General features: G+C 32.9%; 2 protein-coding genes across 2 annotated transcripts in view; one reads left to right on the forward strand and one right to left on the reverse strand.

Annotated features, from left to right (window-relative positions):
* Nucleotides 1-837: 837 nt before the first annotated feature.
* Nucleotides 838-4486, forward strand: atp5pf (ATP synthase peripheral stalk subunit F6). Its single transcript, XM_048198195.1, has 4 exons — nt 838-989; nt 2158-2331; nt 2409-2536; nt 4388-4486. Exons 2-4 carry the CDS (start codon nt 2162-2164, stop codon nt 4417-4419), a joined length of 330 nt encoding a protein of 109 aa, XP_048054152.1. The 5' UTR covers nt 838-989; nt 2158-2161; the 3' UTR covers nt 4420-4486.
* A 963-nt stretch (nt 4487-5449) lies between these two features.
* gart (phosphoribosylglycinamide formyltransferase) overlaps nt 5450-16166 on the reverse strand; it is a 35486-nt gene continuing 24769 nt past the window's right edge. Inside the window, exons 13-22 of the mRNA XM_048198194.1 lie at nt 15202-15311; nt 14921-15119; nt 12115-12366; nt 11886-12038; nt 10313-10516; nt 10058-10210; nt 9846-9976; nt 7692-7833; nt 6017-6132; nt 5450-5914 (exon numbers count right to left, since the gene is read on the reverse strand). Coding sequence (XP_048054151.1) covers nt 5717-5914; nt 6017-6132; nt 7692-7833; nt 9846-9976; nt 10058-10210; nt 10313-10516; nt 11886-12038; nt 12115-12366; nt 14921-15119; nt 15202-15311 — 1658 coding nt within the window. The 3' untranslated portion in view covers nt 5450-5716. The remainder of the gene's footprint in view (nt 5915-6016; nt 6133-7691; nt 7834-9845; nt 9977-10057; nt 10211-10312; nt 10517-11885; nt 12039-12114; nt 12367-14920; nt 15120-15201; nt 15312-16166) is intronic.

Consider the following 16166-nt stretch of genomic DNA (forward strand, 5'->3'; position numbering starts at 1 on the left):
ATTACATAATGTAATAATTACGTAATATTTCTTACATATGATCTAATATTATTAATTAATAGATTATTTATAATATTCTATAATTAGATAATAATCATTAAGCACCATCATGTGTTTAATGATGGTTTATATTTTTATTTTATTTTATTTTTTATATTTTTTGAATAATAAATTAATAAATATTTTATTAATATTTATGTAATATTGCATTTATTAATAATTGTAATAATGCATATGCAATCTATAATTAGTGTTTAATGATGGCTTATTTTTTTTTTTTTTTACAGCCCTTTGTAGCTTCAGTATATTCCTGTAGTGGCACGTGGAATTACATATATCACGTTTTGTACCCTATGTATTTATATAAATTTAAAATCAGTATTTATTTCTGTCATCAGTTGTCATATTGCCATGTTATATGCTTAAAAATGTTCACATCATTTCTGTACAATATTTCACAGAAACTCTATAACCTTCACAGTCTGTGATATAAACACATTTATGCAGACTGTCTCCCTCTGCTGTCCAAATATCATAATTCCTCATAGATGTTTTTTTGTTGTTGTTGTTTTTTTTTGTTTTTTTACAATTAAAATGATTAAAAAATATATTTTTTTAGTCTTGAATATTACGAATATAGCCTGGCTTTATTTGATCGATCAGACTGTTCAGGCATGACGTCATTTTCTGAAAAAAAAAAAAAAAGGACTGCTATTCTGAAATGTGTGTTCGAATATATTTATACACACACAAAACAAACAAAACCGAAAATTATATATTATAAATTTTAAAATAATATATACTTATTATGATCATTAACTGATAGTTGATAAGAGACCCGATTTCCAGGGGGGGGTCTCGATTCGTCATGACACCGGCAGTGAATGTGGCAAAAGAAGCCGTTGACGTCATCACGCGTCATAAGCGCGCGCGGTGATCCGGAAACACTCAAGCGTCTGTTCGTCGGTGCCTCGGGTGTCAAACACAAGGTTAGACGTGATTTTATTCTTTATCGTGTTTGTTTCGCATGGAAATGTGAATATAATTGTTGTGAGTGTGTATATAAGCTCGTGTGTGTGTTTTAAACAGTTACTAAACAGCTGCAGCGCTTCAGTGCGCGAGAGGTCAATGTTATCAGACGAGTCACTGCTAATGAACTATTAATTAATTTAACACGATAATTAAACATCATCTGTATATAATCACCGTCAAATCACACGGTCTGAAGGTTAAAAGTCAAAATCCCCTGGTTATTTCACATAAATACCTTGTAATATCATGTAAATACCGTGTTTTGTGAAATGAGCACAAATATATCAGTGAAAACATGCTTTTGTAAATTATAATTGACATAACTCGAAATGTCATGCTAAGTCAAGTTTTTGTAAGGCGAAGTTATTACATACTCTCAAATTTGACTTTTAACGCCATCATTTTTACCTCTGTCATAAATAAGATTTATCAAAACGAATGTGGCAGAAAAATTAGCTTATTTTTTATACATTTTATGAATTTATAATGATTTTCAAATATGCCTGTAACTGCACTTTGTTAACAAAAGTGTATTTATTATTTATGTTTCATTTATTTAGGATATGTGATTATTTTTTTAGATATTCTTGCAAATTAAAAGTCTTTTTTAAAGGGTGTATTTTTGTCATTATATAATCAGTGGCAAAAAAATGGTTTTAAAGGGATAGTTCACTCAAAATGAGAAATTATTTTTTTCCGAGCTTTATAATGGGAGTGAATGGGGGCCGAGATTTTGAAGCTCCAGAAAGCGCATCCATCCATCGTAAAAATAATCCATACGACTCCAGTGGGTTAATAGAGGTCTTCTAAAGTGAAGCAATGGGATTTTATAAGAAAAATATCCATATTTAAAACTTTTATGATGGATGCACTTTTTTAAAGCTTCAAAATCCCGTTCACAACCATTATAAAGCTTGGAAGAGCCAATATATTTTTAAATATATCTCCAATTGTGTTCGTCTGAAAGAAGACAGTCATATACACCTGGGATGGCTTGAGGGTGAGTAAATCATTTTTGGGTGAACTATCCCTTTAAGATGACAATAATATTGTTTATGGCAGTTATTTCTGGGACGATATAAAAAGTGTTTCTGATGATGGTGTTTGTGTTTCTCCCTCTTGCAGCATCATGGCTCTTCATCGGCTCTTCCAGCTGTCGTCTCTGTTGGGTTCGGCCGTGCGCGTGACGCTGCGCAGGAACATCGGTCTGTCCGCTGTGCTCTTCAACAAAGCCAAAGACCTGGACCCCGTACAGAAGCTCTTCCTGGACAAGATCCGCGAGTACAACTCCAAGAGCAAGTGCGTGGATGACGCTGCGCTGCAACGATGTGCGAGTGTTTCACAGCATTTCTCACATCTCTCTCTCTCTCTCTCAGGGCCGTCGCGGGCGGTGTGGTGGACGCTGGTCCGGCCTATCAGAAGAACCTGTCGGAGGAGATGACCAAACTACAGCGCTTGTACGGCGGAGGAGATCTGACCAAATTCCCTCAGTTCAACTTCCCAGGTGAGCCGGAGGAAGATCTGCTGCTTGAAGCTTTAGTTTAAATAAATCAGATTTCATTCATACAGCTCTTTTCCAAACGAATCAATGCGGTGAATACAGGCAAGTACAAGCAATTGATGCCAGGATTAAAAATAACAAATGAAATAAGATCAGTGACGATAAGATTAAAAAGCTAAAAAGTGTAACATTGAAAATCAATAATGATAAAAAAAAAAACAAGAAATTAATTTTTATAAATTTAAGCTGATCTTAATAAACACTGAGTAATAGTGATGAGAGAAACGAAGCTTTTCAAAACTTTGAATCAGTTGAATGCAAAATGATTCACTGTTTTGAATCACCACACGCTGGCGACCCCTGCTGGTCAGATCAGTGTAAACGGATCATTGATGAATAAGGATTTTAAAAGTATAATAAAAATAACATAATGGAGATATAATTAACTTTGAAGTTTTATTAAGTGTTAACAATGAGATTATGTGGTTTTTATAATCAATTAACGCTGCTTTTGTCATTTTTTACAAGATGGCCAAAATTTGTCACCAAAAAAGTCATTCAGTTTAAAATTTTACTGAATGACACTTTTGGTTTTACAGAATGACAATATTTTCAAACAATGCTAACAGGCTGATCTCTAGCTAGCTAACAAAAGAACAATCAAATATTTTGTATTTAGTACAAGTTTTTAAAATATTGCAACATTTTCCATGTTTTATAGCGGTTGCACCGAATGACCTGATGTTTCGGGACATGCGTATGATCAAGAGAAAACATGAATTTTTCAAATAGTTAAAAGAGAGTTAGTTACTTTGCTTCATGACCATGTGATCCTTTGCAGGTGTGTGAATGACGTCACATCCTGTCACATGATATTGACCGCATGACTTGATCCAAAATGGTGCCTTTATATTGGTTACTCCGAATGACATCAATGAAATTCATTTCTCCGGACATTCTTTCTCATAACAAAACAACGACTTCTACACATAATTTTAATATCATTTTGCACTATGTTGATATATGATGTTATAAAATCATGCCAGAATAAAAAAAATATATACATTTATTACATTTTAAGATATTTTAATCACAAATGAACGGTTGGACGGTTAAACCGAATGACCTTTTGACACTTCATTATCTTTAAAATGCAATTATTATAATTAAAACCTTTTGGATTCAATAAAAGAGATCTAGTTGTACTACCTTACATGAATTGGATGTCAAATCTTTGTTTTTTTTATTATTATTAAGGCCTTATTATTATTATTATTGACCCAAATGCAGCCAAAAACATGCATAAAAACACCTTTTCAAACTATTTGCAAATGTTTCATTGAAGGTATAATGTATTAAATGCAGTTAACAAATCTAGTACCATTAAATATGAAGTGTCTCTTTAATATGTTATTTTATTAAATTGTAGGGTTTTTGTTTGTTTTATGGAAACCAATTAGAGACTTTTAAATACAACTCTTCCTTTTTATTATACAAATGTGTAAAACTGATCTGAGATCAGGTAAAAATATACTATAAATTTGCTTCAAAAAATATTTATTAGGTACAATTATTGTTCATTTTGTGTTGCAAAACATGGTAACACTTCATTTTAGTTGTTACAAGTGCTTCCTGTCATAACAGTAAATTATTGCTCTTAATCATGAAATATTAGTTTAAAACCATAATGATTTATGACATTATTTGAGTCATCTAGTTTGTCTAGTTAAACTACACCAGATGATCAGGACTAATGAAGCGTTTGAGGAGCTGAAGTTGATCCGCACTGTTTGTTTTAGGTCAGTCTAGGTGGATAAACTAGATGTTTAATGACTCATTTGTGTTTTTCCACAGAACCCAAACTGGAGGAGGTGACGACTAAATGAACGACGTCTGTCCATCGCTGTCCGTGTGCTGAAAATATTTAATAAACAAACTTTGGTTCAAAACTCATTTAGTCTCTGAATCGCTTTCCTGAACATTCATGTTTGTTGAAAATAGAGATGCAGCAATACTAAATTTCTCCAGATAGCTGATTTTTCAGAGTGATATCTGATGATATCGATAGTTTTGGGGCTTTTGCCTTTTATACCACCTTTTAAACTAATAATAATTTCATTATAATTGTATTTTGAAAGAAATGCAAATAACTTTATTCTCTCCATTTCATCTTGTTTGAGTAACTATCAGTTATAAACACACATTAACTAAATTCTGAAGATTAAATTGATATTTCTTAACTTTCTGAATATTCATATAATTACTATTAATATTGAACATCAAACTGGTTTCTTAGCATTTTGCACAAATTCAGTGCATTTTCCTGCCCTCTTGATTGACAGGCTATATCGGCCCTGATCATTGGCTGTTTTTAAACTATCAGCCGATCCCGATTATTGGCCGATATATCGGTGCATCTCTAGATGAAATGAGTTCAAAAGGTTCTCTTTTTTAATTTCTACAGCATTTTTTACAGGCATTATTCACTCAAAAATGAAAATTGTCTTCATTTACTCACCTGTACATTGATTTGCTCATTAAAATGTAGTTATTGAAACATAATGACGGCCCGAACTGAAGTTTATATACCAATTAATAACCTTGTAGTTAAAGATTTACACTACAAATTCATTTCTGCATGTTACAAAATAAACAGGATTTTTATTTCTCAGCTAAAGCGTCGAAGTGGAATGGAAATCATGACGAGATGTAAAATATCTAATTGGTTGAACAACTGAATAATGATGTTTAACTATATCTAGCCCTATGAAAAATCTCTAGTTCAAAGATGAATACTTAATCTTGTCATCACAACCATTCATATTTCTGTGGTAAGATTAATAATTCTGATTTAGTTTGAAACCGTCTGACTCTGGTGTTCATGAAAGAGTGGGAACAAAGCAATAACGCACATAATCACGTTTATCAGTGCAAGTTTAATGCCAAGAACAAATACTGATCTCGTTACATGCAGAGAATAAAGTTCATCGTGACTAATTCTCAGGCGTGAGTAAATATTATTCCTCAACAGTGAATCTGACTAATAGTGTTCAGAATCTGCACTACAAAGATGAACCTCAGCAGAAGAAACGAGTTTTTATAAACATTCTGGAATGATTCGATGTGGAATGTCAACGAAATTCATGAAACATGCATCCATTAGTGTCATCGGTCCGTTCGGATCTATCCCTGAACGCTCTGGTTCCACACGACCCGCCCGTCGTCCCTCAGCTTCACGCCGCCGCTGGCCACCAGCTCTAGTGCCGCGGGGAAGGCGCGATGCTCCGCCTCCCGGATGCGCTCTGATAGGCTGTCTTCGGTGTCAGTCACCAGGATGGGAACCGCCTCCTGTACGACGATCGCTCCTGCGTCCACTTCCTCCTGTTGAACCAGAGAAACAGTGAATTTGATAATGTAGAGTTTGTGGTGCTGGTTAATGTAAGTGAATCAGGCTGTGAGGAAACACGAATGAAACAAACGTACGGCCACGAAGTGTACGGTGCAGCCGGTGATGCGGACGGCGGCCTGAAGCGCCTGTTTCTGTGCGTTCACTCCTTTAAAGGCCGGCAGCAGCGACGGGTGGATGTTCAGCATCTTCCCTGTGAGACAACCACAGACACACCGTCAGTCCTGATCTCCCATCAGACACGAGCGCAGGAGAGATACGACCGCTTTAAAGATGATAATCAGATTTTATTTGTTCTTTTAAAATGAATAAATGAAGTTCAGAAATATTCCTGATGTTTTTATAATTAATCATTTTTACCATTTTATTCCTGTCCTCGGCAGTGTTATTTTAATATTTTTGAATTACTTTTTATGTTTAATTTCAGTAATTGTTTTTTTTTTTGTGTATCTGTCCAAATAGTTATTTTTATTTCAATATTAGTTTGTTATTTTAGTACATCAAATTTTTAAAATGACTTTATATTTATTTCAGTGAACATTTAATTCAAGTAATTTTTAATTTTCATTTCAGTAATTTCTTTTTTTATGTCCAAATATTTTTATTTCAATTTTAGTACATCAAGTTTTTAAAAATTATGACTTTTTATATTTTATTTGTTAACATTTATTTTAAGTAATTTTTTTAAAAACATTTTTAATTTTCATTTTAATTTAAGTATTTTTTTTAAAATATATTCAAATAATTTATATTATTTTTCTATTTCAATTTAGTTATTTTTATACATTTCATTTTAGTTTTACTAACTTTTTTTTTTAAATGTCCATTTTTTTATATACATTTTAGTTTGATTATTTTAGTACATTTTATTTCAGTTAAAATTTATTTTAAGTAATGAAAATGTTTAATTTTCATTTTAATTTAAGTATTTGTTTTTAAATATATATTCAAATAATTTATATTATTTATTTTTATAATTTCATTTTAGTTTTAGTAACTTTTTTAAAAATGTCAATTTTTATATATAAATTTTAGTTTTATTATTTTAGTACATGAAGTTTTTAAAACTCATGATGACTTTTTATATTTTATTTCAGTTAACATTTATTTTAAGTAATGAAAATGTTTAAGTTTCATTTTAATTTAAGTATTTGTTTTTAAATATATTCAAATAATTTATATTATTTTTTATTTCAATTTACGTTTTTTTTTTTTTATAATTTCATTTTAGTTTTAGTAACTTTTTTTTAAAATGTCCATTTTTTAATATAAATTTTAGTTTTATTATTTTAGTACATCAAGTTGCTAAATATTTAATTTATTTCAGTTAACGTTTATTTTATTTTGAGTAATGAAAATATCTCAACATACTTCCGTATCACTTGGCATCCTGCTATTATTTTGTAAAACCCCTTTAAACAGCAGCAGTCGGTTCTTAATGACATCATCCCACAGGAAGTGACCTCATTTTGGTGGGAAATCATCAGTAACTATTAGCAATAGATCTGATGGATTCTGGGATGATGTAGTAGGTTTGTGTCACTCTGAAACATTCAATCCATTCAATCAAATAACAGAAAGCACTGAAGCCTTTGCTCTTTATGAACATCTTTGTCTGCTTCAGTCCAGTAAGTTCATCTTGAAATATCACTAACAATATCAAAGTTAAATACAAGTTCTAATAAATCAAAAACAGACGTGAAGCAGCACAGATTTGGTTTCAAGCAGACTGCGGTTCATGTTCACACTCACCACTCCACTTCCTGACGAAGGCTCCCGTGAGGATTCGCATGAAACCCGCCAGACAAACCAGCTCCACCCCGAACTCCTCCAGGACTCGGTCTATGGTGCCGTCAAACTCGGCTCTGCTGCCGTACAGCTTATGATCCACCACCTGACGGACAAACAACATCCAGAACACCTGACTGAAGAGAACTGCTGTGACATCAGCCGTCATCAGTGTGAAGAACATCTAAACGCTGCTTCAGATGAAGCTTCTGCAGTGGAAAACTGCCCATCTCTGCCACATCAAATAAATCAATCATGCTTTGGTAATTCATAATTATGACATTAAAGGTCAAAATGACAAACGTCGTCATAATCATGACAAAGTCAAAATTATACTTGTCATGATTATAAGATTCGAAGTCAATTATGAAAAAAAAGCAAAATTATGACATACTAGATCATAATTATGATAAAAGTCATGAGATATATAGTCAAAATTGTGAGAAAAAGTCATAATTGAGATGTTATAATTATAAAAAAGTCAATTATAAGAAAAATTTAGAATTATGAGATAAAAAAAGTCATAATTATGACATAGTAAAAATCAATTGAGAAAAATTATGAGATTGAGATAAAGTCGGAATTATGACAGTCATGATTATGAGAGTCGATTATGAGAAAAATTCATAATTATGAGATAAAAAGACATGATTATGACAAAAAACTATTTTGACATACTAAGTCAATTATGAGATAAAATGTCAATGAGATCAAATAGAAATTATGACAAAAGTCATAATTATGAAAAATTATAAGATAGTCATAATTATGAGATAAAAAAGCAGAAATTATGACAAGTCATAATTATAACATACTAAGTCAATTATGAGATAAAAAGTAGAAATTATGACAAGTCACAATTATGACAGTCAATTATGAGATAAAATGTCATAATGAGATCAAGTAGAAATTATGACAAAAGTCATAATTATGAAAAAGTATAAGATAAAGTCATAATTATGAGATAAAAAAGCAGAAATTATGACAAGTCATAATTATACTAAGTCAATTATGAGATAAAAAGTCCTAATTATGAGATAAAAAAGTAGAAATTATGACAAGTCATAATTATAACATACTAAGTCAAATATGAGATAAAAAGCCATAATTATGATATAAAAAAGTAGACATTATGACAAAAGTCACATTTATGACAGTCAATTATGAGATAAAAAGTCCTAATTATGAGATAAAAAAGTTGAAATTATGACAAGTCATAATAATAACATACTAAGTCAATTATGAGATAAAAAGTCATAATTATGATATAAAAAGTAGATAAAAAATAAAGATAAAAAGTCATAATTATGAGAAAGTATAAATTAAGACAAAAGTCATAATTATGACAGTCAATAAGATAAAAAGTCATAATTATGAGATAAAGTATAAATTAAGACAAGTCATAATTATGACAGTCAATTATAAGATAAAAAGTCATAATTATGACAGTCAATAAGATAAAAAGTCATTATTATGAGATAAAGTATAAATTATGACAAGTCATAATTATGAAAAATTATAAGATAGTCATAATTATGATATAAAAAGTAGAAAATAAGTCATAACTATGACAGTAAATTATAAGATAAAAAGTCTTAATTATGACATACTAAATCAATTATGAGATTAAAAAAATGAAGATAATGTGTAATTAAATGCAATAATTTATTTAAATTATGAGACAGTATAAATTATGACAAGTCATAATTATGAAAAATTATAAGATAGTCATAATTATGATATAAAAAGTAAAAAATAAGTCATAACTATGACAGTCAATTATAAGATAAAAAGTCATAATTATGAGATACTAAATCAATTATGAGATAAAAATGAAGATAATGTGTTAAACGCAATAATTTATATTAATTATGAGACAGTAGAAATTATGACAAGTCATAATTGACAGTCATAATTATGAAGAAAAGTCATAATTATGATATTATAAAGTCAAAATGAGGTCTTTCTGTCTGTCATAATTAAGACTCAGTAGTAATGATTGCCCTGATGAAGGTATAAATCCCCTGGAAATCAATTTTAGGTGTCAAATATCACCCTTAGAGAAAAAGTTCATTTCCATCATTATATGAATAATGCGTCTGCATATTTCAGACAAACCCGCGTCTGAATGCCCGCCATAGACGCTCTCTTCAGCCCCATGACGCCCGGTCTGTTGGAGATGACCACCACGATCTCCGCCGAACTCGAGGGTTTCTTGGCCTGCTCCATCAGGGCCTGCAGGTTTGTTCCTGTCAAACACACATCCGTCTCATTACTGGACTCCGCCGGCACATGTGATCAGGGAACGGAGCTCAGAAAAGCACACGCACCGCTCCCAGAGATCAGAACGGCCACTTTGGTCCTCTTGCGTGTGGCGTGTTCCCCGTGAAGAGCTCCGTTCTCGAGGGCGCTGGTGTCCGGAGAGCGTCCGGGACTGTCCTTTAAACTCCGCTCCAGGTTTCTGATGAGCACAGCCTCCGCTCCTGAGAATTCAACAGCACAATGCATGTTTTTAAGACTTTATTGAAGCAGAACTCCTCCTGCCGTTTAGATTTTGTGTAGAGGATGATGTTTGTGTTTCTGACCGGGGTGTTTGTGAGCGAGCGATCCCACGATCCACGCCTCCTCCTGGGCCCGCAGCAGCCGGACGACCCTCTGAGCGTCCTGTTTGCTGACCACCAGCACGGCGCCCAGACCGCAGTTGAAGGTGCGGCTCATCTCCTCCTCCGACAGGCCGCCCTCCCGCTGCAGCCACGAGAACACGGGCGGGATCCTCCAGCGGGACGCGTCTGAAACACGTCATCAATGAGGCCGACGCACTCAAATATTCAAATAATGATCAAACCTTTCAAAAATAATTAAACTGAAGTATTACAAATAAATGAATTAAATAACAAATATATAAAAAATAACATTAAATTAATGTCTTATTTAGGACTCATTTTTATAAGCATTATAATAAATTCTTTTAATTTAAATTATTTAATTAATTAGACATTATCTTCATTTGAACTTAAACTACATATATCAATCACTTAAAAAAGCAAGAATATTATTATATTAATATGAAATCAGAATAAATTCAGTTGTTTGTTTTTGCATATTTGATTGCAAAAAATACATTTAATTTTTTCATTATTTTTATTTTAATCAAGCTGTTACTAAGCTGCATATATCAATAATTGAGAACAAGAATTTCTCAATTTTGATCTAAACCTGTGCTTATTTTTAATATGAAATCAGAATAAATTCAGTAAGTGAATTTTTTATTTTGCATATTAAAAATTATTTTATTTTATTTATTATACATTATTTTATAATTTTTATTGCAAATTTAATTACAAACCATATTAAATAGTAAAAAAAAATTTTTTTTAGTAATTTTATAATTATTAATTCAATTTTAATAACAAACCATAACTTATTCTTGCTCTCAGTGATTGATATAAAAAAAATCTCCATTTTATCATTTGTATTTCAATTCGCAGCTTGATATATGCAGTTTATCATTATAATAATTATATAAGATCAGAATAAATTGAGTAATCAGTGAAATTTTTATATTTTGCACATTCGATTGTGCAAAAAATATTTATTTAATTTTGTGTTATTTTATCATCATTTTTATTTCAATTTTAATTACAAAACTGTAACTTATTCTTGCTCTCAGTGATTGACATATGCAGTTTATCATTATAATAATTTTATGATAAAAGAATAAATTCAGTTTGTATATTTTTTTATTTTGCGTATTAAATAGTATAAAAACATACCAGAATTTTTTATCATCATTTAATCACTTTTATTTCAATTTTACATTCGATTGTGCAAAAAATATTTATTTAATTTTGTGTTATTTTATCATCATTTTTATTTCAATTTTAATTACAACTGTAACTTATTCTTGCTCTCTGTGATTGATGTGCAGTTTATCAATATAATAATTATGAGAACAGAATAAATTCAGTAATGTGTTTTTTTTTTTTGCACATTCAATTGTGCAAAAAAAAAATTTATTGTTATTTTATCATATTTATTTTCATTTTCAGCATGAAATATGCAGTTTATCATTATAATATTAAATTTGTCTCTATTTTATTATTTTTATTTTAATTTTAATTACAAACTGTAACTTAAATTGGTCCAGACGTCACTCACCCAGGTCCACTGAAAGTTCTGGCGGGAGAACGCGAGGAATATTCTCCAAAAGCCCGCCGCCGGTGATGTGGGCGTAGGCCTTCACGGCTCCGCTGCGCAGGATTGGCTGAAGCAGGCGGCTGTAGATCTTCGTGGGCGTGAGCAGCACGTCACCTTCAGACCAGAGCGCAGATGTGAGGACTCATAAACACAGCTCTGCTAACCATGTGAAGCTCTGATGATATCATACCAAGACTCTGTCCGGGCTGTCCGAACGGAGCAGGCGAGCCGTACTGGAGGCCGGCCCGCTCCAGGACCTTGCGCACGAGGCTGAAGCCGTTGCTGTGAATCCCAGAGGAGGCCACACCGATGAGCAGATCTCCCTCTGTGATGTCCTTGAGTCTGGGCAGGACGGCCCCTCGCTCCACGGCCCCGACGCAGAAGCCCGCTAGATCGTACTCACCGGGGCCGTAAACACCCGGCATCTCCGCCGTCTCTCCTCCTGAACACACACATCATTACTGATGTCACTCAGATTAACATAAAACACACCTGAGTGATAAACGTCCTTATCTCCAGTCCAGAAACCTAAACCACACCCAGAGCAAAATCACAAAACTGAGACGATTTTTGCACCAGGACAATTAATATACAAACATGCAAAAATCACTTTTCACGGTGGAATTATTCGCAAAAAAAAGGAGCTTTGATTAAATCCCATGTTCAGGACTCATTTTTGTATATAAGATCAGTATAAAATGTTCTTTTGATTGTTTTAATTTGAATTTAATTCATTTAATTTGACAAAGTGTGACTGTGCATATATCAAATATGCAGTTTTGCCCTCTGAATAAACACAAAAAACATTATTAATATTTGTCGTATTATCGTAAAAAAATTTATTACAATACGACAAATTAGTTATCATTAAAAACCTTGTTTGAGTGTTCAATGTATTAATGAGTCCAGAAAACAATCACACTGAGAGCAAAATGACAAAGTGAAGTGAAATCGAAAACATTTTCTGCATTAAATAATTAATATACAAACTATCATTTTTGTTTTCATTTGATTATTCTATTAATTTAGCATTTTTGCATTTCATAGTCTGTATCATTTTTGTTTTCATTTGATTATTCTATTAATTTAGCATTTTTGCATTTCATAGTCTGTCAAATATGAAAGCTTGTTTCCACTAAATAAAAAAATAAAAGTTAATTGTGATTTTTTTCCTCACAATTCTGACTTTTTCTCAGAATTGCTTGATTTAAAGTCGGAATTGCAAGTTATAAAGTCGGAAATGCGAGATATAAAGTCAGAATTGCAAGTTATAAATTCGGAATTGCGAGTTATAAATTCGGAATTGCGAGATATAAAGTCGGAATTGCGAGATATAAATTCGGAATTGCGAGTTATAAAGTCGGAATTGCGTGATATAAAGTCAGAATTGCGAGTTATAAATTCGGAATTGCGAGTTATAAATTCGGAATTGCGAGATATAAAGTCGGAATTGCGAGATATAAAGTCAGAATTGCGAGATATAAAGTCAGAATTGCGAGTTATAAAGTCAGAATTGCTAGATATAAATTCGGAATTGCGAGTTATAAATTCGGAATTGCGAGATATAAAGTCGGAATTGCGAGATATAAAGTCAGAATTGCGAGATATAAATTCGGAATTGCAAGTTATAAAGTCGGAATTGCGAGATATAAAGTCAGAATTGCGAGATATAAAGTCAGAATTGCGAGTTATAAATTCGGAATTGCGAGTTATAAATTCGGAATTGCGAGATATAAAGTCGGAATTGCGAGATATAAAGTCAGAATTGCGAGATATAAATTCGGAATTGCAAGTTATAAAGTCAGAATTGCGAGATATAAAGTCAGAATTGCAAGTTATAAATTCGGAATTGCGAGTTATAAATTCGGAATTGCGAGATATAAAGTCGGAATTGCGAGATATAAAGTCGGAATTGCGAGTTATAAATTCGGAATTGCGAGTTATAAAGTCGGAATTGCGTGATATAAAGTCGGAATTGCGAGTTATAAAGTCGGAATTGCGAGCTATAAAGTCGGAATTGCGAGCTATAAAGTCGGAATTGCGAGATATAAAGTCGGAATTGCGAATTATAAATTCGGAATTGCGAGATATAAATTCGGAATTGCGAGATATAAAGTCGGAATTCGAGTTATAAAGTCGGATTGCGAGTTATAAAGTCGGAATTGCATGATATAAAGTCAGAATTGCGAGTTATAAAGTCGGAATTGCGTGATATAAAGTCAGAATTGCGAGTTATAAAGTCGGAATTGCGAGTTATAAAGTCGGAATTGCGAGCTATAAAGTCGGAATTGCGAGATATAAATTCGGAATTGCGAGTATAAATCGGAATTGCGAGCTTAAAGTCGGAATTGCGAGATATAAAGTCGGAATTGCGAGTTATAAATTCGGAATTGCGAGATATAAATTCGGAATTGCGAGATATAAAGTCGGAATTGCGAGTTATAAAGTCGGAATTGCGAGTTATAAAGTCGGAATTGCGTGATATAAAGTCAGAATTGCGAGTTATAAAGTCGGATTGCGTGATTAAAGCGATTGCGAGTTATAAAGTCGGAATTGCGAGTTATAAAGTCGGAATTGCGAGATATGCGAGAATAAAGTCGGAATTGCGAGTTAAATCAGAATTGCGAATTAAAGTCGGAATTGCGAGATATAAAGTCGGAATTGCGTGTTATAAAGCGATTGCGAGTTATAAAGTCAGAATTGCGAGATATAAATTCGGAATTGCGAGATAAAAAGTCAGAATTGCGAGATATAAAGTCAGAATTGCATTTCACATTTCTAAATAAACATTCAAAAACAATATTAATATTTGTCATTCAAATTAATATGAAAAAAAAACGACACCTGAGTGATCATGTAGAAGCCTGAATCACATCACAAACAAAGCGATAAAGTGAAATGCAGCACTTTTTGCCTGCATTTAATTGAACGATTCATTGTTTGTTTATAAAAATAAGAACAAGCATGTATTGTCATGTTTTGGCTGCGTAACTGACCTAACAGAGCACATCCGGCCGTCTGACAGGCGTCTGCGATGCCACCGATGACAGAAGATGCGACTCCCACGTCCAGACGTCCGCAGGAGAAGTAGTCGAGGAAGAACAGAGGCTCTGCTCCCTGAGCCAGAACATCATTCACACACATGGCCACCAGATCCTGTCCCAGAGTGCTGTGGACGCCACACGCTTGAGCGATCTACGGCCATCACACACACACAAACACCACGACTCATGATGAGGACCAGCATCACTGAAGCATCTGTGTCAGTTCACTGTACCTTCAGTTTGGTTCCCACTCCGTCTGTTCCCGACACCAGGATTGGGTCGACGAATCCTGCAGCTTTCAGGTCAAAAAGCCCCGCGAACCCGCCGAGCTCCGCGTTACACCCTGAACCACAGAGAGAGAAACACATGCTGAAGATGATTTGATCTCATGCTTTCTGTTGCTCTTGGCATTTCACAGAAAACCACATGTGATAGTTCATGATTTATGACGTGATCGACGCTTGAGCGCTCTCGGAGGTTGTGACCAGTGTTGGGCGTAATGCATTTCTAATCAATGAATTAATGTCATTTAATTGCTTTTCCCTTGAAAAGTGAAGTAAAGGATTTCTCTTATTTCTTTCTGTCATTTAATTACATGACATACTGTATAGCAGTAACAGGGTTCCCACTCTTTTTCAGCGATCATTTTCCAGGATTTTTCCAGGACATTTTTAATTTTACAACAATGGGAATAAAAGACTGGCATTACGCCCTAAAGTAATATATTGCTCTCTAAGTCTTTAAAAGGTTTATTGCCATGACTTAACTATAAAATCAGTTTTTAATATGAACTCTTAATCATACATTATGACTATGGAAGATTTTTTTTTTTTTTTTACGGAAACAAAGTAATTGTGACTTTTACTTTTTATCTCGCTATTCTGACTTTTTTTTCTCGTAATTGCGAGTTTACGTAATTGTGATTTGATATTCGCAACTGCAAGATATAAAGTCAGAATTGCGTGATAGAAACGTACAATTCTGACTTTTTCTCGCAATTGCAAGTTTATCTCACAATTCTAAGAAAAGTAGTAAGAATCGCAAGATATAAACAGTCAAATGGCAGAAAAAAGTAATAATTATGAGAAAAAAGGTCAGAATAGCATGATTTAAACTCGCAGTTCTTACTTTTTTCCTCGCAATTGCGAGCTTATATCACACTTATGTAAACTCGCAATTGTAAGAAAAATATTTAGAC

Source organism: Megalobrama amblycephala, linkage group LG7 (assembly GCF_018812025.1).
Source record: "Megalobrama amblycephala isolate DHTTF-2021 linkage group LG7, ASM1881202v1, whole genome shotgun sequence".
NCBI lineage: Eukaryota > Metazoa > Chordata > Actinopteri > Cypriniformes > Xenocyprididae > Megalobrama > Megalobrama amblycephala.